This window comes from Cryptomeria japonica, chromosome 8 (genome assembly GCF_030272615.1).
Source record: "Cryptomeria japonica chromosome 8, Sugi_1.0, whole genome shotgun sequence".
Lineage (NCBI taxonomy): Eukaryota > Viridiplantae > Streptophyta > Pinopsida > Cupressales > Cupressaceae > Cryptomeria > Cryptomeria japonica.
In genome coordinates this window covers 30,095,735-30,117,863 of record NC_081412.1, presented here as the reverse complement: position 1 = coordinate 30,117,863, position 22,129 = coordinate 30,095,735, and the positions used below count along the sequence as shown (strand labels likewise).

At 37.2% G+C, this 22,129-nt stretch overlaps 1 protein-coding gene and 1 long non-coding RNA gene across 2 annotated transcripts; both read right to left on the bottom strand.

Annotated features, from left to right (window-relative positions):
* Positions 1 to 399: 399 nt before the first annotated feature.
* Positions 400 to 21,928, bottom strand: LOC131857443 (uncharacterized). Its single transcript, XR_009358742.1, has 3 exons — positions 21,860 to 21,928; positions 659 to 871; positions 400 to 568 (listed from the first exon to the last, which is right to left on the bottom strand). It is a non-coding gene; the product is annotated as an uncharacterized LOC131857443 (long non-coding RNA).
* On the bottom strand, positions 4,299 to 7,492 carry LOC131078570 (tetraketide alpha-pyrone reductase 2-like). Its single transcript, XM_059210038.1, has 6 exons — positions 7,139 to 7,492; positions 6,738 to 6,910; positions 6,177 to 6,365; positions 5,776 to 5,938; positions 4,891 to 5,083; positions 4,299 to 4,696 (listed from the first exon to the last, which is right to left on the bottom strand). The coding sequence occupies exons 1-6, from the start codon at positions 7,254 to 7,256 to the stop codon at positions 4,555 to 4,557; spliced, it is 978 nt and encodes a 325-aa protein (XP_059066021.1). The 5' UTR covers positions 7,257 to 7,492; the 3' UTR covers positions 4,299 to 4,554.
* Positions 21,929 to 22,129: the final 201 nt, after the last annotated feature.

Here is a 22,129-nt window from a genome sequence, read left to right as displayed (position 1 = left end):
AAGCAAACTTCAAGATACAAGATACAAGATGAAAAACGATGCATTGAAATAATGTTACTTGAGTCAAAAAGTAGACTGGAGACAAATCACATGAAATATGAAAGCAAACTTCAAGATACGAGATGAAAAGTAATGCATTTCAAATAATGTTATTGAGCTTTGATGTGCTCTCTGTATTTAAGAGAGAGCCCAACTTTAGCAACTCACACAGACACTTTCTATGTCCAGATATTTTTGTCCATCTTCTGTATGATAAAATATGTTGCAAAAAGGTTATGAAAACAAAGAAAACTAAACTGAATATTTGAATGAGATGAGACACTGAAAAATTAGGAAGTAAATACTTGTCAGACAGTACTGGAAAGAGCAAGTATAAAAGTCCCAGAAGTTTTAGGAACGCATAACCTTAGCAATGTTCAATACAGTAAAATAATCAGACTGGAAACAAAATATATTACTCCACTTAAGGAATGAGCTAGATTCAACATTTTCACATGCCTATATATATGACTTCCTATGTGATCTCATATACATATTTGACATTCTTTGCTTTGAGGACACCGACAACCTGCAATTGCAATGTGTACAGTAAGCAAAGAATTGTAAATACTATGTAGTAGAAAGCTTAGGGCAGAGTTGTAAAGGTACGTGTGATCACCTGGATATTACATTTGGCAAGTGTCTCTAAATGTGCTTTTGTGCATTGGTCATTAAGCTCTTCAATGAAAGTAGATTGTGATGGGCGGAATGACCGGGTTCCTTGGGAACCATTACGCACAATATTTTTGAACAGTATAAAAGGCATATCTACTGTTGAGAAGAGTTGTTGTAAAGTTGCGCACAATTCTGTGTACGTGGTGGAGATGAGAACCTGCAAAATAAAAATGTTAGTGGGAAGGGCAAAAGAGGGCATGACAGGAGGAACAAAAAAAGAAGGTGGAATTCAAAGTGTTCAAGATGTACAGTGGCCATATCTTCCTGCAAATCACCATCCTTTATATGTACTTCAAGGTGTGTTTTGGTAAAATGGTAACTAGTTCCAATTGCTCCGAATGAACCAACAGAATAGTGGCATTCAGCTTCGCTTAGTTGTGAGATTGTAAAATCAGGTGTTAGTTTGTGTTCGGTACAAACACATGGGATAGTTTCAAAGGTGCTTTTTGTAGTGAGAGCAATGCAACAATCTGCATCACCTCTTTCGTACTATGATTTATTTTTAATTGTAAATTTGGAAATGCAAATGCCTGATCCAATGGTCAAATGTGGAAAAAAGGTGTCCACCAATGTGTTGCTAATATTCATTGTGACTGTCATTTGGCCTTTACAATCTATCAGGTCCACATGCAATATCTCAATTTTGTTTTGTGTGTTGGTGTACTTGGCAGGTCCATATATAGCAAGAATGTCACCTTCAAACATATAACCAACTCGTTGTGTGCACAGGTCCAGTATTGTGCTAGGTTTTGGCGGTGTTGAAGAAAGGTTGCACAAGGAAGGGTCAATAGGGAATTAATGAAAGAGCATTAGTAAACCAATCCATGTTTATTGGCAGAAATCAATGTTTATTGGAATCAACTTAAAGCTTATGAAACTCTAATAATGTGAACACAATGATACATGCAATTTTACTTAAGAGACAATTGCACCCATGATCCAAACTAGAGTTGTGAAATGCATAAACTAAGATGTGGACCACAACAGTGGAACCAATAAAAGAATATGAATGCGAAAGCATGAATAGGGCGCTTGTAATGTTTGCAAAGATTGCAAAGTAATTCAACATTAAAGAAATGTGTTCCCATGAAGTGTCAAAGGGCATGCGTATGCATCTATTGGGAAGATTTGGAAACTTCAAGAAGATCCATTGGTTTATCGACATTTATCAAAGCGTAAAGGCGAGAGGTATGTTGTCGGATGTTGTAGTTGCAACAGGCATGGTGAACATGTTTGCAATGCATGGAAGCCTTGACAAGTGCATGGGCTGTAGAGGGAAAACCAAACAGAATAATTACTTTAACTAGGAGCGGCTAACAACTGAACAAGGATTGAAGAATATGCCCTAGAGGAAGTTTTGTTATGTATGATGAGATAAGTGTTAAATTATCATGAATTCCGGCAAATTCAAGCCCACCCAAGCTCGCTCTTAAATGCACAATAAAAAAATGAACATATGGAATGATAAAATTGGGTAATGCATTGCACTGAAATTCTAGATGTTGCATATTATATGGACAAAGTTGGGTGCCAATACAGACGAAAAAATCCAGCATGGAGAATTTTATAATAAAAATAAATAAAAAGATAATTATACTCTAACTACAATGACAATACTGCAATTTTAAATTCAACCGGGTTCTGATTTCAATATAAAGAAATGAATTGGATACATCAGAAAATGCTTCAAAAGCCGAAGGCAACAAGGAGATTGGAGATTGTTTTACAGTCACTGGAGTGTTGCGGTTGAGAAATGTTGCTTATGTTTTAGTAACCAAATTGAACTCGAGGGAATAAATGAAAAAGAATGGGATGCTGGACATGAAGAGATCTCAATAAAACAAAATAAAACTGCCTCAAGAAAGTGTGGCAGGTAAACAAACAACAAGACAAATTGCAACAATCACGAGACTTACACACAAGTTTTTAATATGTCTCTTCAATTGAAAAGAAAAATTGAAATAGATGGCAGAATTTGAGAGGGATACTTGTGGCTTGAATGGCTAGTTTGTGGAGCATGTCTGGAAGATGGTGTTGTCTGTTGTCTCAGAGGTTGGAGTTGGCTACAAGACATGAGAGGAAAACATCAATAAAGGACTTCAGGAAACATTGTGTAAGTGTAAGTCTTCTTACTACATTGGGCATTTTTACCATTTGCTTATATGCAGGGCTTCAACACCACTCTCTTGGTGATCACATTCCATGTGGCCAGTGGATTTGCAGGAAAAGTGCAAAAAGTGTTTTAGTGACTTGAGGGGTTTGACAGGTATGAAGGAATCAAAGTCAGATAATTCAAGTCAAACTCCAATATAAATGTGAGTTTTAGAAGGTAGAACTTCTTTTGTTATCAGCATTGACATACATTACCTCTTGCTTGTATGTGGTTGTGGATTGGGATTTCGCTGTTTGGTGGAATGTGCATTGGGATTGTGCTGCTTGAAAGAATCCATCTGTTGACTGTAGATAAAGCAGGAAGGGAAGACAAAATATTAGTGTGTTTTATGTACATGGCTGGTTGTGTCAAAAATGTCTCATCTCACAAAAGGGAAATGAATATGAGTAGACTAGTGACCAAGCAGAAATGTAATCTATTGATGGACAAGAAATAGAGTGGAAGTGAAATTGAAGGAGCAAATAAGTTGAAAGAAAAATAGTGTTATTAGAAATGAGATAGATGGTTTAGATCAGTTGTTTGTTGTTGTTCTCAATAGAATACGCACAGGCTCGCAAACTAAGGAAGACATAGCATATTTGAATAGCAAATGTTTACGCACCCCACCTATAGACCCAACATTTCCATTTCTTTTTTACAAAAGAAAAGATGTCGGCACACACAACCAAAAGATATTATCTACTCTTCTTGGAGAACTACTCATAATTAATGCAATTGATGAACACAACACTGTTCCTATAGAACAATTGTACAAACATAGTGCAAATCTCGCAAATCAAATAATGTTAAAAGAAGACATATTGTTAGTCATGTTCTCCTTACTCAATCCCCTAGGTACACCAATTCAAATTTAGAAATGATGATTGAAGACAAGAAACAAACTTGCATTTTGTTTAGGATGATGTTTGTTCTAATAAACACGTTCTTGTAATACTTTCAATGGAAATATTATTTTGATAATTTTTAAATGCCTGAGCATTCTAAGATTATTTCAGAATGAAATAGTCAATATCTTTAAATACAACAACATAGTACACAAATATGCACCATGTCACTCACGACAACTAGTTGGGGGGTCATAGTTGGGGGGTGTGGTGGTGAGCTGCAAAGTTTAATTTGACTTTAAATTTTGAAAGCTTGAAGTTCAAGTTAGCAATTGCAAGCATGTTCTAGATCAATTCTGCTTGTGGATATAATTGAGGGTGGTGAATGGAAATCTGAAAATTAAACCAATTTTTAAGATAATTAATAATGGGACCTGTAGGTTTGTTATTGTATAAATAACTTTCTAATCAAATGACCCAAAACTTGGATAAAAAAGAGATGGATAAGCAGTTTTCACCATTATATTCATATATTAAATATATATTTTTTAATTGATAGGTTTCTAAGAGTTTTTCCACTAGTCTCTAAATTGCTTGTGAAGTTTTTGCTGAGTCCGAGTCTATACACTATGCATTCAACTCTTGTACCTCCCAACACATCATCCAATTTGTGTATTTTATGTGTAATCTATAAGACATGGGAGAAAAATTCTCAAGAAGTGGAAACATCTTGCACATCTTATTCATCAGCGCTTCAATACACATTAATCTAAATTTTCAATAAAACTGAAGTACAGAGGACTTGCCGTTAATTACAGTTCATATTGGCATTCAATGCAGATGCTACAGCAGCCCCTTCTCCTGGAAGCTTCTAATGCAGTCTTCAAACATCTGGTCAAGGCTTTTAAAGTTGCCAAATCCAAGGTTTTTAATCTTACCAGTGTTCATTGTATGAGGTGTTGCATTGCCTTGATCTGGTCCACATCTGTAGTAACCATAATGAAGAAAATTACTCAAGTAGCACAAACTTAACTTAATTAATCACCATGAAAAATGTTTTCTTGTTTTCCATTTGGATAGCGCTTTTATGTTGGATAAGTACAAGCAATCATCACCTCCACTAAAACATTTGAAAGTAAACCTCTAGCTATACTAGACTATAAATATGAATGAACTTACTGGTCTGCAATTGGGTACATGGGATATTTTTCCTTGAGCATCTTCCCAATTTCTTCCCAGTGAGCAACATCACCAGAGCATATAATTCTCCCTGATGCTGATGGTACCTCCATAGCCAGTATATGTGCTGCTATTACATCATCAATGTCAACAAACCCAAACCTGAAATTTGGGTATGTTTTGTTGTTTCCTCCTGCAAGCAACCCATTATTAGAGGCATATTCTTCAATGGTAAAGGGAAAAAATACCCATACCTAATAAAGTAGGCATAAATATGAATATAAATAGTTTCCTGTTTCAAACGCACACTTATTTTAGAAGATTTTATATTATCCACAAGCTCATTTTGCTATCTGATATGGGGAAATGACCATCCAGCCCTCAGGATGTGCCATGGCTAGATGCTACATAATTAAAGTCTTGATTTCTCATCAATGAGTACTGCTGTTATTTGTTTGAGGCAATAGTTTAGTGAACAAGCTGTAAGCAATCCTCATCAATGAGAAGTCAAGACTTCATTTATTTAACTTTCAAACATGGATGCCGCGGTGCATCCTAATGGTTGAATATTTGTTTCTTCCAATATGAGGCAACAAGCTTATGCTCATATCATTTTGGCTTAGAGTTAAGGATTGAGAAGTATCTGTTCCACCAATATTGTCCAAAATTGTCCATGGCATGATCTTAGCCTCATCCCTTGTATCATAACTCTGACGGTTTGCACCTTATTGAAAGTGTAATCAAGGAACATACCATCACTCTCACTAATCATGCTCAACCAATTGAATAACAACCCTTTGATAAAATGTGCAATTTAAAAAAAATCTATTGATTAATACTTATTTAAATAGTCAGAATTCTCAAATTTTTAACCGTAGCCTTGACCTTTCATTATGCTCAGGATTAAGGCAAGAGAGCTGGTAGGTTCAGGAGCAAGAACTGGCCCAACAACAAATGATGGGTTCACCACAACCAGATCGAGCCCCTGCTCCTCTGCATACTTCCAGGTCTCTTTCTCAGCAATAGTTTTTGCGTATGCGTACCAAAGCTGCAGTAAAAACATACCGTAAATTTAGAATTATGCAGATGTGAATTGAACTTATGAAGTACTACCTTTCATGGATAGTTTTATGAAGATCTTTTGGGGCATTTTGCCATCTATAGCAAGATGATTAAGTTTACTCTTATACTCACTGCATGCACTGCCTATTAATTACTCTTGTACTAGCAACTCAATGCTTCTAACAGGTGAAATGCAACCTCCAAAGGTGGGTATTTATACTTACATTATACTGTTTGCAGTATTCTGGATTGCTCCAATGGGACTCATCAAAAGGAGAAAGCTCTTCAATATTGTAGTCATATCTGATAGATGAGCAAGAGGATGTAAGCACCACCCTCTTTACAGAGGGTGATCTTGAACAAGACTTGAGGACATTGAGAGCGCCTTTCACACACAGATCAAGGAAGGTCTCCTGCTTGGCAATACATTTCACAGACATTAAAACAAAACCAATTTATGTCATCAGAACACACACAAAAGGAATCCAAAACTATATTTTAAGAATATCTAGATTCAAGTCGCCTTTGTGTATCCAACAATGTTATCATTAGCATAAGAGCAAAAAACATAGCTTTTATTCAGTAGTGCTTCCCCAGTGCATGAAGTTATCTAGAACAAATCATACCACAATATACAAAGTTTTGATGCAAATCTAGACCCACCATTATCTGAACTTAGAGATGTGCATGAAACTAGACCCACCATAATCCATAGCAGTTTAACCTATAGTTGAGCAAGAATGCTGAATCCAAGCATTGAAAAACTCCAGTTGAGAACAACCTACCTTGACATTGTGATCATTTGGTATTACAACGGGGCAAGCAGTATGAAACACCCCATCTACACCACTTACTGCTTCATCAAAACTTCCTTCGTCTACCAGATCTGCTTTCAGTATTTTAAGCCTCTGCTTTGCACCAGGCAGATCCAATAGATACCCTATCTTCTCCAAATTATCTAATCACAGGCAAATACATCGTTCAAATTTAAAAGCAATTAAAAAATCTTTATAAACCCTACATCCATACTTCAAAAGCATCTGAAGAAATCTGTTGTTGGCAGGACCAACTTAGCAGTACTCCATTAAAATGATGAATTCTATCATAACATCTTCCCCAGACATCATAACATTACCTACTGTTAAGACAGCAAGATGAAGAGTGTTTCAGTATGTGAATGAAATACCTGGATTGCGAACAGTAGTACGAACAGAGTAACCCTCGTTGAGCAGAGCCCGAATGAGATAAGCAGCAATGAAGCCTGTTCCTCCTGTCACACACATCTCCTTACCATTCTCTGCCATTGCTTACTCAAAAGCTTGAACACGATCTGATATCAACTGTAACAACTCCAGAAGGTTATTTATAGCAGTTACACATGTTGAGGAGAACACAAGAATGGCATATGTTAGTGAAGTGTTAGGTACTGTGTGTTCAGCTTACAGTCAAATGGGCATGGTGTGTGCTGGATAGTCCACCATTTACAGTAAAATGATGAGAGCACTGCTTCATCTCATCATCCTGCTAAACCCATTATTATACAGACCTCAAGGGTTGGCCAACTGACCAGACAGATATATATAATTTCCTTTTTAAGTGATTATGAACTTTGGAATATGCTATTTTTAATTGAAAATAGGATAGCTGAAATGAAGTAATCTTTAATTGAAAACAGGATAGCTGAAATGAAGGAATATTTAATTTTAAGTTTTGAAATTGAGAAGCTTCTTTTATTGGAAAAAGAGATACAATTATTATTATTTATTTTAAAATAATTTTATAAATTATAAGAGAGATTGGAATTTGTACACCAGATAAAATTATTATATGTATTTTAAAACAAGTGGCCAGTATATTGGAATAGAATTAATAAATATTAGTATTATATTATTAATAACAATATTTTATTATCAAATTGTTATATTATTAAACTGTATGAGAATGAATAAAATAATATTGTTAATTTATATTTTTTAATATTATATATATGTTTATTTATTTATATAATATAAAACTTTTATAAATGGAGATATAGATTCTAAGTAATTTGTTAAATATTTGACTATTGAATATATAAAATAAATTTGAAAAGATAACAATAACTTTAATATTATTGACTTGGGCAAATAATATAAGTCATGTTATTAGGGTTAGGTGAATTAATAATATTGTCACAATTAAAATAAATAATTTTTTTTTATTAAAATGTGAGTGATAACATTGGTATCTCTAAGGTATATAAGGTTAAAGAGAGGATAGATTTTAATGTAGTCATATAAAGGAAAACAAAAAAAATATATAATTGTATACAACAAAAAAATTATACTAAGAATGAAAATATAGAAAGTATATATATTCAGTGTGTTGGTTGTGATTTTTTTTTATTTGCTACAAATTGTACATTTATCCTTCTTAAACATAAAAAACTTAAACGTACTAAAAATTATGTACCTAAAACATTGCCTAAAAAAAAATCATAGTGGATTTGTGAAATCCGCTATTAACATGTAAATTTTTTAGCCAATTAGATTGGAGAAAAATAATTTCTCTATTTTAGAAACTTAAAAATCACGCATTAACTTTTAAAAAATTGAAAAAAAATATCAAAAGAAAAAAATCATAGTTCTAATTGGTGGAAAAGCAAATTGAATAATAACGAGTTAATGAAAATCAGTGCAATGGATTGCAATAGTACTAGCCTAACGACAAGTACTAATAACCTATATAAACTATAAGAGAGATTGGATTTCTAAAAAGAGATAAAATTATTATATTTATATTAAAATAATCTATTTAAATTATAACAGAGATTGGATTTTCACAGTCCATTATGATTATTGCTTTGTGGATTCCACTGTGTATGATTTTTTATTGCATCAACATTTGCGGTATGGTACAAACAATGAAGTAGAGGTGCAAGCGACCTTGCTTGCGGTATCACTGGTAGAGAAGCTTCCAGTCACAAAGATGCACTTGGAAGGCGATTCAAAAATTGTAATGGAGGCCATTGCTAAAGGTGTCTCTCATTGTTGGAAAGTTAATAAAGAAAATGATATTATTAGGCAAAAATTAATTTTTTTCAGGATTTTAAAATATCACATATCTGTAGAAAAGGTAATGTAGAGGCTGACATTATGTCTAATAGAGGGTGCGAGTTAAGTAGTAATGAGGAAAGGTGGTGGTTTGGCTCAAGTGATGACGAGTCCCATATGGCTACCTAAGGGAAGGCTAAGTTAGCATGTGATGTACTGCTATTATCTCTAGGCTTTTCGAGCTTCATGCCTTGTCCTTCTCATGTTATGATAGCATTTTGGGTGGCTGCTGCCATTTCTTTCTTTGCTCTACGACATGGTGTACATTATTAATTGCAGAGGGAAAGGTGGCATGTGAGGTGAGTTTAAAACATGATAAATTGGTGGATTTAGGAATCAAGGAAGGAAATCACATTAATGGCATTTACTCTGATTTGAGGTGAGGTAAGGCGGAGAAGTTTAATTCGACTAAAAGGAAGCTCATTTATTTTCCAAGGTGGCTCATTTTCTTTCCAAGGTGGTGCGGTGTGTGGTCAAATTTAGACAATGATAGGGGGAAGATTCTGGTGTGAACATCAAGAAGGGATGGAAACAAATTTCTCGCTCCATTCCATTAAACAATAACTTGCATTCTTTAGTAAGGTGTCTGAGAAGAGAATGGGTGACATCTTTAAGTTCAACGACCTCTCCTTTTTGCAAATTATGGAGGTGTTGTTGGGGGAGGACTATCTTCAATCAAAATTCTATTATCAAACCAATGTAGACATTATTTCCATGGTGGTCGCTCGGGGGTTGACTTTTGGAAAAAGGAGGAGGTTCTCTGGGTGGCTAAAGCTTGCATGCTTGATCATTCCCTTTGTGATTTGAATCCCTTGTTGGCAAGAGCGGGGGCGGGCAAGGGTTTGAGACACCCCTTTGGTGAAGGGATTATGCCAAAAGGGGGCAATGTGGATGTGGAGGTGAGGTCATTTTTTTTATGTAATGATTGTGCAGATCCTGTTGCAAGGACAGAGGAAATGAGGCTTGGGTGGGAAAATTTGAAGGAATATAGATCAGAGAAAGAGAAGTGGAGATGTGGATGGTGAGGGCAAAAAAGAAAAACGATGAATCAAAGAAGACAAATTTTGAATTTGGAAAATGTAAATTTTCCATAGCTACAACTTTGAGTAGTTTTTGCCTGAATGGGTAAGCGGTAATTGAAATTACCGAGTTATTATATGTAAAAGTTAATTTGTCAGATATAAGACATGTTAAATATTGGAATTGAGTACTCACTGCACATGTTTTCTAATGTAATCCACACGACAGGGTTCAAGTATCATAGCTAAACATTGGGTAAGATTATTACGCAGTCTAAAAAATACTAAAATAAGTAGCCACGTTATTTGTTGTAAGCCATAGAATCATTGAAACTTCCTGTGGTGAGGAAAGAATTCTCCAACTCTTTGAATCCATTCAAATCTCAATTGAAAATAAATCGCCCTCTAAAGATTTCATCCAACTCTGGAATGGCTCTGAGAAATCATGTTTGGACTTCTCGTGGTCTCCTTCCTCTTCATCAGCCTCAAAGGTCGGGGAATAAAAATCTGTCGCGACCTCAGAACCCGGTTAATGGTGTGGCACTGGTGGGACAAGCAAAGACATAGCAAATATCTATGTTGAGATTGATCTGTCCAAAGGCTTCTACAGTGAGCTTGAGATCATTTCAGAGTTGGGCAGATGGAAGCAAAAGGTGATAAGACTGGGTAAAGCAGTACCTGGCAAATGCTTGTTGAGAAACCAAATAGTTAATAATAGCTCCTTGGCAGCGTCTCTGGGAGCCCTCAACCTCCCTCTTAAGCACTCAGAACAACTTGTGAGCTTAGATTCTCAAAAGAGGACCTTGGATCGGGAAACTTCCTCTGGAATCAGAAGTTGAGGTAACGATCCAAGCTCTATCAAAGCCCCTTCGCCAGCCCCTCTATAATGTCTCTCCTCCTCCCTTGGTTTCAACTGTGGTTCTAGATCCCCTGGCCCTCCATCCTCCTTTCTCTTGTCTGCATCTTAGAAATAAGCCTGCAGGCCTGGTTTCCCCGCCTCCTCGCCTCGCTCCCTAGGAATCCTAACCCTCCCCTAATTCTTGTCCACCTCTCATTTTATCCCTGATTGCCAAGCCTCAATCCCAAAAGGCTGTTAGAAGCTTGTTCGGGCCAAAAAAAACCCCAGCCTTGAGTAGAGGAGCTTTTAACATCTTTTCACAACCTCCATCTAAGTCCCCCAAAAGGGAAAGTTGCGTTAGGCACAAGAACTCCAGGGGTTCATCTCACATAGTAAAATCCACTAAATGCAAAAATATTCATCTTGCAAAAATACTGCAAGAGGAGGAGGTTATTGAAGAGGATCTTAGAGCAGACATGGAGGAGAATATTGAGACTTTTCTACCAGAGGGATAAATTTCTCCTTCTTCAGACTGTCCCCCTCCCAAGCATCTTTTTAACCTCTCATCAGAAATTCCTTTCCCTTTTCTGCTATCCCTGCTGTTTGAGTCAAACAGTCTAGATTTGCCTTTTGATCATGATGCTCAGAATCCCCTATAGAATGTCATGATAGGAGAGGAAGACCAGGATGCAATATTGGACACCCCCTTGGCAGTGCTCTACTCACAGATCAAGGAGAAAAGAAAGCTAGGGCTCCATTAGAATTAGGAGGGCCTGGAGAAGCCAGATTTTGGCTCATCCCCTCCCAAGAAGGGTCGAAAGTCTTTCATAGAAACCAGATCTTAGGATGGAATGGCAGAGAATCAATCTAAACTATTGGATCTTTTGAAAGTATGGAAGGGAAACCCCCTTCATGAACAACAATGAAAATCCTTTCTTGGAATGTTAGGGGACTCAATGCCCCTAACAAACAGAGGGTGATCAAAAGACAGATTCTTTTGGTCAGTGCAGACTTAATCCTATTGCAAGAAACTAAATTGGAGGAAAAACTAGCAATTGCCTTTGGAAATGAGATTAGTTCCTCATTCCAAGCTTCACTGCAAATGACAGTAGCATCAGAAGGTGCCTCTGGAGGACTAATGATAATTTGGAAGTCTTCTCAAATTAAAGCAGAAGGTATAACATCTAGTAGGGATTGGATGCTTGCCAAAATCACTCACTTGTAGTCGAACACTTCTTTCTTTATAATCAATGTATATGGCCCAGTGTCCTCTTTCAAAAAGAGACACACATGGTCTTCACTAGATGGAGTATTCTCCACCTTATCTGAGGAACATGTCGTTATTGTTGGTGATTTTAACGCTATCAGGAGTGCTTCATATAAGAGGGGAGGTATCATTCGCTTAGGGAGTGCCCAACAGGATTTTAACAACTGGATTGAAAGGAATGGCCTTTTGGAAATAGACTCAGGAGACACCTACACATGGACAAATAGAAGGAAAGGCTTTAGTAATATAGCAGAAAAAATAGACAGATTTTTCTGGCAAGGGGATTTGACTCTTTACAAGGCACTCAGGGAAAGAAAAATAGTGTTAGTAGAAATAAGATAGATGGTTTGGATACCCTTTTTTATGTTCACTTTTGTGTGGCTGCATTTTGACAGGGGCGAAGTTTTGTTGTTCAATGTTGCTAATTTGCCTACAGAAAAGCAAAGCAAAAAGTGCAACTTAGAGAGTGAATGAAGATATTGTATAAGGATCAATGTATACAAGAGAAACTTATAGAGTGAATGAATGAAAATGTGCTATGAGGATAAATGTATCTGTGGAGGAACACCAACTTTACCATTTTATTGTGTGTTGTTGTGGAGAGGTGGCATCCGGTGCACTGGCTTCCATGTTGGTGAGGCATCTACAAAGTCAACAGATTGAGATCAATGCAATGGTAGCAGATTTATGGAATGCTGTTGAGAATAAGGTGATTCATTGACAAAGTGGGGAGTAAAGAGGCATATTTAGCTTCAATGTCATTAGTGTTTGACGACACTAGGAAATCAATGCAATATGGAAGAGGTGTGAAGTTCATTAGCAGAGTGTACATAGGTTACCGTTTCCGTATGTGCTCATATGAAGGAGTGCTATTTTTCTTATTGTATTCGACCTTGGTAGAGCTCCTGCAAAATCACTAACCCCTTTGGCCTTTGAGCTGAATAAAGCTATTTGTAGGATCTACCTCTGGGTCTGGACTAAACTCTTTGCAAACATTCTCAGAGCCTTCAAAATATGACTGAGAAAATGATTGAGCACATTCTAGGAAATCTTTGATCTGTGCATCCACATCAAAATCCTGCCAATGATCTTCATTATCAGGAACACTGGGCCTATAGATCATTTCAATCCTATGTGAGTTATCTTTAAAATCCGGATGTGGTAATAAAAGTGAGGCTGACACGACCAATGAATTTGCCCTACTATTTTGCTCCCTCGGAATTGCTTCAATTGAGAAGGCATCAAAGAATTCTAACTCATCCCAAACTCTATTCCTGTAATGCCTCAACCTGTCATTCTTAATCGTATAGACATTCTTCACTTGCCTAACGATTAACTCTGCATCACCTTTGACTTTAAGCAACTTAATCCCAATAATAGTGCCTCATATTCAATAGTATTATTAGTGTTCTTAAAATCCAACTTGAAAGAAAAGGGGAAAATATTACCAGTTGGTGACAGCGAGACCACCCCTGCCCCTGAACCAGAGTTAGTGCAGCTTCCATCAAACTCCATCTGCAATAGCTCGTCAAGTTCATCAACTGCCTCGTCCATTTTTTTTTTTACCAGGTGAAAGAACAAGATAGTTTCCAAACTCACACTCTTGAAATAGAATCTGGGCTTTGGGGTTATCTGAGGGAAAAATAATGTACTTATTCTTGGGCTCAGGTTCAAGCTTAATTTTCTGATTCCCAAGGGGAATGATGGCTTCAGACCAGTCCATTTTGATTTTGCCTCCAAGATCTTTGCAAAACGTCCTACTCAGAAGCATTTTGTAACTCGCCGGAATATCAGCAACCAATATAGTTAATCTTACTCTTTTGTTTGGGCACGCTGCCAGCACTATTTGGACATCCTTTACCTGCCCAATAAGAGGAACCTATTTTCCATCCATTGAAAAACATCTCCCAAATGTTTTAGTGAGGGTCAAACCTAGAGATTTAGCCACAGGAGAAGGCATTATATTGTCTGAAGCCCCTGAATAAATTATGCAATTACTTAACTTCTGGCCATTAAGGAGAAGGGAAATATAGAAAGGTTCAGGTTTTGGAATCTCAACCTCAAGCCTAGACTTTGTATCATGAAAAGCATAGGGATCTGTCAGATTGGCTAATGAGTAGGGGATAGATGAAGACCCTTTTGCAGCAGCTAAATCATTATTTTCCATGCATCCATGTACTTGGGACTCCGAAAAGGAATCTCCTTTGATGTATTTGACCAGTTTATCCAACTCTTTTGGGTTAAGCTTTAAATACTCAGTGGTAGGAAGTTGAACGGTAGAGGCCTTACAGAACTCGATGATATCAAAGGAGGAAGAAGAGGAAGAGCTCTTATGATCTTCATGGTTCCTTTGCAAAATCTTAACCTCAGGAATCTTTGAAAAACTATTACCTGGGAGATCTTTGCCTTTGAAATTGCTTCCAGAAGGGTTCACAAAGGAAGAAGGCTGGGAGGTTCGTTGATTCCTTGTTAGAATTGCACATGAAGAACCTTCAAGAGTCACCAAAATGTTACTACCTTTTTCTGAATCTAACTCATATTCGAGGTAGAATGTTCCAGAGTCGCCAAGTACCTCTTGAATTCTTTCTGCTTCAGTGAACTCTCCTAATTCATCCTTTGTGTTTTGCATCTAAACGTGTCTTATCATATCAGGACATGAAACCCCATCATGATCAGTGGTAAGATGAAATGAACACATGACACCTTTGTCAGGAGGTGCCTCTATCTGTAATCTTTGTGGAATTGCAGGAAGTTGCAACGGTCATCCATAGTTATATTGATTTGAAGTTCTCCTGCTTATATTTTGATAAGGTTGTGGATAAGAGTTTCCAGGCTTAGATATCTGCCTCTTTAAATCAATCATATCATTGATAAGCCGTTGAACAACTGGATCGGTAGATGACGTAGAAGCCTGAGATTGTCCCTGAGGAGTTTGTACATCTTTCCTCCATTTGCCAGCTGTTATCAGATAATCTTCAAGTTGTATAGCCTCATTTTGTGTAGTCTCTAGGTCCACTGACCTACTTCTTCTAAGGTGAAATCCTAGGTCAGGTGGCATGGAATTTACGAAGAAACATCGCTGATTATCTACAGTTGGTCTCTTGGCTTGAGGAATTTTGTGAATAATCTTATTATATCTTGCTACATAATCCCTCATCGGCTCATGAATTTCCTTCTTCATCTATGTGAGTTGAGCCAGTAACATGTGTTCATCATCAATGCTTTGGAATATTTTTTCAAAAGAGGTTGTCATCATTTGCCAGTCAGTTATGGATCCTGCTTGCAGCTGGCTAAACCATTCTGCTGCCCCTTCGGTGAGAGTTTGGACAAAAATCCTAATAGCCACATCCTCATATTGGACTGCTAGGATTCTAGTTGCTACTTTAAAAGAGTTCAAATGCTCTTCAACTGAAACTTTCCCATCACCTTTATATTTGGGTAAAATGTCCTTTGCTCCTTTTGGTAGTGGATTATGGGCTGCAAGAGCAAGAGGTCCAACAGCCGCACCCCAGGGTTGAGCCATAATGAACACTAGATGAATGGTCACAAGAGGAGGGGCTTGAATTCCAGTAAGTGTTAGTGCTTTCCAAGGGGAAGAAGAAGATATAGGGGTAACTCAGATAGGAGATGAAGGTCTACTTTTGGACTTCCTTCTAGGAGTAAAACTTGGGGCAAATGACAGATTTTGCAATTCTTCAAAATAGTTATCAACCGGTCCTTCTCTTCTTTGTGCTCTAGTATATGGACGAGAATCTAGGGTGATTACTTGTAGGAAAACTAAACTACTTCGAACAAGACTCAATCTCAACAGTCTTCCTGAACTCAGAGCAATTTTGCCAATTTGAGTTCACTTTTGTTACATCTTCGACATACCGGTCTACTGAAAAGTTGGTTTTCTCTTTGTTTCGCTCCCCAGCAGAGTCGCCAAAAATCTGTTAGTGAACATATTTGCTCTTTGTTTTTAAATGATTAATATTAAACTCTGTTACCTTATTCTAAGAACAAATGATTCACTGAATAGTTGGGTAAGTGTTGTTCAAATCACTTCCCTCTGAATTTTTGCATAGGTACAACTCCCTATCTTGGTTTTTCATGAAATGTGTTTTATTTTTATTTATATCTGAATGAAAGCTTTTAGCCAGAAAGCATGTAAGGCTGCCTATTTCATTCTTGGATGAAAGGTTACAACTTTTCTCATGTCTCATAAACAATGAAAGCTATTTCCTTAATTTTCAAAGCATGTAACTACAGCAACTGAAACAAAGTTCAATATACTTCTTCCACCTAAACTAATAAAAGATGAATAGATTCAAGGAAAATAAATCCACCCTCAATCGTGAACCTTTTCTAGAGTAAACAACACATTCAAAGGAAAGAACATCAGAGGAATAATGAAATGATTAATTACTGTTACTTGATCGGATGAACATATGCAAAGACATGTTATCTATTCGGATTCAAAATACACAGATCTTTCTTCTCCCCAAAAACAATATGATCAGATTTCATATATATATCCTTATGCAACAAAGGCAAAAAAATACATCTGCCAATCTTTTTTCATAACATATCTCAATCATCTGATTCTTCCTTTGATTAAGAATAGAAAATACCAAAACAAAAAATTCAGTTGAAGTTCACAAAATTAGTTACTAAAATCTAACCCTTCTACCATCTGTTTTACTTAATTTATAGTCTAAATGGCGGAGGTCTCCCTGAAAACTCGACCACTCCCCGATAAAATAGTTACGAAACCAACGAAAAGTATTTTGGGACAGATGTCCCGAAGTTTTTGCATAACTATGAGAAATGTTTTTAAAAATAAAGGAAACTAATCCTAAATTGATGCATTATGTCATACTCCATCATTGTCATCTTCTCTGTCTTCACGGGCATCATGAGCAATTGTGAGTTCTTGAACCATGGATTGGCTTGGAACTTTCATTGCATCGAGTTTCATCTTTGCGACCTCTTTATTCCACTTATGTTGCACCATCTTCTCTAAGTGTTTCATCAGTTGATCATTCCCAATGAAAACCATAGATTCGATCCTAGCCACCTTGGTTATATCCTCCAGTGTGAAGCTACTCTTGACTATGATCTTCTCCATGTTCAACCGGAAAGATTTGATTGCTTCTTGTGTACTTGACCCGTAGATTCCTAACTCCTTGTCATGATCGAGATTAACCACTTTATTATTCTTGACTATACTACTTTGCAAATCCTGGAGTTCATAGACAGAGGTTCTTGCATCTGTAATCACCGACTGAAAGGTAAGCACTCGCCACATGATAGTTTCTTCAGCACAAAAAGTTGACATTCATCGGCCACCAGCTTAATTGAATGTTCTATCAGAAACCTGGTAGTCCCATATTCTTCGATTTTGGCAAACAGAGGTAGGACATTCTGCCATTTGTGCTCTTCTTTCTCCCACAACACAAGCTGCTTTTGGACTTCAGAAATCATGCTCTGTATTTCATCACACAATTTCCAGGAGTTAGTAATGTACTTTTCACCGTCTTTGATTATTTGTTCAATCCACTTCTCAACCACTTCAGCGATGCTCTTAGCCCGTTGAACTTGGTTCATCAACCTCTTGTTTTCTGGAGAAGTTGGGTTGAAATTCTCAGTGGCATGGGATATTGGAATTGCTCCAAGGCAACCGATACTATCGATAAATTGAGCCAAAACACTTATGTGTCTTTTAAGTTCTCTTTTCTCCCGTCCATCCTTCTTTGAGCGAGTAAGCATTTTCTTTGCTGACACTTGGAAAAAATGGTTATCTGTATCTCTTCTCATCTTTCCCAACTCTACTTTTGTGATCTTAAAGTCATCAAGACCAGCCTCTCTATTTTCATCTTTCGACTTGTATGAGGCAATTTCAGCCATCCATTTTCCAGTTTCTTCGTCATTGTTTAGGTGAGTGGTGGTCTTGAACCTTTTCGGCTTTGGATTCTTCTCGGAGTACTTAGCAACCATTTCCTGAATCAGAATGGTCATAGGAAGAAAGCTCCTTTTCTTGTTCACTGAGGTTGTTAACCATTTAGGGGTCGCAGAGGAATGAGTAGTTCCTTCAATCATTTTTGGTGGTGGCGTCATTGCCATAGTCACTATTTGGGAGTCTAGAGCACAAGCAACTTCACCATCCAAATCTTCAATTTCAAAAATCTGAGCCTCAAGCACGACATCCTTTACTCCCATATCCTTGACCTAGTCCATCTTCCTCTGGGCGACACTACGTGATCGAGTATGCCGAGGGGTACTGAAATCCAGAGTTGGGCTAGACATGCGTCTAGGCTGAGACGACTTGGTATCCTTACCTGCACGAACAAGAGCACTGTTAGAAGGAAGTTTTGGTGAAGATAGATGATCCTTATCATTTCTTGCAGAAAGGGAATTGGCGCCTAACTTTATTGCTTTCTTTTTAGCCACCCATGCCATGGTTCTTTCTAGAACTCATTCGGTCCTCAATTGTATGTCATCATTTTCCTCCTCATCCCAATTAATTGGGAGCATTTCAGTCTCTACATGGGCTAAATATCCTGGTTCAAACAATTCAAGATAATCCTCTTCAAGTCCTTTTATGTCTAACTTTATTTGCAAAGAGACAACCTGTTCTAGCACCAATCTCATGTTTTCCCTTTGGAAAACTTCAAGTTCATCTATACAGTCTTCCCAGAAATCTTCCAACTATGGCATGGGAAGATAAGGCATTAAGCCAAGGCTCCGAGAAAATCCCTTATTGTCAAACCCTTTCCTTTCAAAATATAGAGAGAAATTAAAATTCCTAAGGTCTGCTCCTATACTTAGTGCATCAGACATTGAATTACAAGATAACACCTGCAATTGTATTGGAAAATGATCTTCCCACTTGTCCTTAGGTTGTGCCTTCTTGATCACAGAGGTCAGTTGCCTGCATACTTCTGCTAGAACAAAAAAATCAGAATAGAAGTGGGGGAGCTTGAAGGGTTCCTCTTCAAAGCCTCGTACCCGTATATAGCAAAAGCGTGGGAACTGGATGTAAAAACTACCAAACTTCTTAATCAAGGTTTGTGCATGATCTGAAATCTGTTTAGCCTTTGTACCCTTCAGTTCATGACACATATCACCCAGGAATGCATTGTGTATCCTTCTGAAATCTTGTAGGGCATTGTCTTTTTGCAACATAGGATAGAACTCATACACCGGAACATCTTCCTTAGTGAGCTGCTTTGGTACACCCGTTGACTCCTTAACACAAGCTAGACAATACAAGAGATATGAGGACATGAAGAAGTTTTGTTGAAACTGCTTGGCTAGACTCAACTGCTCTCTCATTGAATCAGCAATTAACTCTGCCCAATCCAAATATTGTTTTCCTTCCAGAACTAATTGCAGATAGCAATAAATCTGATCATCAAAGCTATAAGCTTCGACAGAACCTCTGGCTCGATGCAACAGAAGCATCACATCATGGATATGTGGCAACATGTGGTTCTTGTTAGGATTTTTGGGTAACCTAGAACCACCTCTCTGAGGGACCTTCAACTAGAATTTCACCACATTATTTCGGTGTCTGGCTCTGTCTACATTGAACTCATTGATTGATTGGGCAGGAGAGAAATTAGAAAACTGGTAATCTGGTATCTTGAAAACTGAAGCAATCACCTCACGGTTAATGGCAAGAAGGGTTTCGCCATTATCTCTCTTAATAGTTTCAGATACTGGGTCATATCTAGCAATACACTCCTGAACCAACTCTGGACAAGGAATCGCTGGAGGAAAGGCTGCAGCTTCTAAAAGTCCACTACTCAAAATCTCTATACAAAAAGACCTATCAATACCCTTGAACACCCTTTCTTTCAAATCTTCAAGGTTCTCTCCTTTCAGGTCAGTATCACTAACTATGGCTTCTGTGGATGCCAAGCTAAAGATGTTTCTAAACAAATGCAGAGTGGACTTCATAACTTCAAAACAAGAAACGTAAATTTGATTGCAGTGAAACCTTCTGTATGAGAGAAAATGCAAGGGAAAACACTGAAGAAAATAAGGAAAGACTCACCTTCACAGTTGTATAATCGAACGACGGTTAGTAGCAAGAAAGACTGCTATCCAGGGATAACATAAACAAAAGTCCAGCAACAAGTAACAAATGCAGAACACAAATGATTTTCATATTTTTATTGAGAAAGGTAATGATACAGATACATTAAATGCAATGATTTCACAATTTCAGTCTAGACGCGGCAAGTTGGTAGATTAGACGCTCGCATGCATGCATTGAATGCATGGCGGCGTGAGTTAAGAAACTGCCAGTTCCCAAAACGTTCACTTACTTCAAAAAAGCCAAAGAATGACATCACTTTAAGATATGATTCTGCCTCTCTGTATTTAGCAATGAATGCACTTCCCAAAACATTAGAAACCACGGGACCCACCAACATTGAACCCAAATGAACATCTTGAACCTACTTCTTGAGTGTTCAAGTAGTTCAAGATGTACACCGTGTCAAACTGTTGACCACTTGCTGTGTTGAACACGTTGAACATATTTGAACCATTTGAACTCAGTTCAATAAGTTTAACACAAATGCTATGTCACCGAACAGGAAAAACTTTTGGAAGAGCCGCTGCAAAACACTTAGAGAAAATGTTAGTACGAAAAACTTTTTCCTGAACACCTTGGAACCTAATGAACCTGTGGAACCCAGTTCAGAATGGTTTGACATGTTCAAAGAGTTCAATCAATTGTCTGAACTTGACTTAAATGACTAGAAAAAGGATTTGAGGACGCATTAAAGACTTGAACCAAGGTAATATGGCATGAATTAGGACTCAAACATAAAAAAGAAAAGATGCCCCACTCTTGCCATGTGGAATAAATGACACGGTAACAGAAATCAATGCAACATGGAAGAGGTGTGAAGTTCATTAGCAGAGTACACATATGTTATCGTTTCTGTATGTGCTCATGTAAAGGAGTGCTATTTTGCTTATTGTATTCGACCTTGGTAGAGCTCCTGCAAAGGGAAGAAAGCATAGCATAGGATGGCAATCAGAGTGCAAAGTCAACTAGGTATGAATTTCTTTTTTAATTTACATGACAATAATTGATTGAGATATTGGGCTATGTTGTATACATAATTGACACTTAGGCCTGGACTATAACAAATAATAAATTCAAGGTGCAATGGGCACTAGAAAGAGAGAAGTGATGAAATTTGTGAAAGCAAATAATTTGGGTGGGAATGAAGGAATTGAGAGGGGTACCTTTGTTTGGTATGACTTGCTTGTGTAGTGAGGGTGCTGCAAGAGTTGTCTTTTCCTTTGAGCTGATCGACATGGCTATAATACATCAAAGCAAACAAACATCATAAGATTTGATGCTAATTTTATTGTTAAATAGCAAAGCAAACAATTGTTGTAAATTGTGATGCTAATTTTATTCACACACAAGCTTACATTTATTTAGTATAGTAGGCATGTTTTACCACTTCGTTGTTGGTTGTTTCAAAGTCTCTTTGTCGTGCACATATTTACAAAATACAATATTCAGAACCATCCAATGTCAGGGTATTTGTAGAAAATACAAAATTATTAATCAAGCAATTGTTGCAATATTCTTCAAAGTTATCACCATCCAATGTCAGGGCATGTGTAGAAAATGCAAAATTATTAATCAAGCAATTGTTGCAATATTATTTAAAGTTACCACTATTTTCCAAGGTGCTCTTGTAAGCTATGAGTGTTTGGTTGACTGCAATGGACATGTATGGAAGATTTGCAAAAGCAAAGCAGTGAGTGCTAGAGAAACAATAAAAATGCTTGTTCAGTGAAAATGTTTGTGCTAATTCTATGTAGGTAAGCAATTTGTTGAAATTGTCTAAATACTGTACTGTTTTTTGGGCAAATGATGTTCCTTGGAAGACACTGATCCAAATGGCATTGCTTGGATGGGTTCTATGTGTTAAGTGACCTACAA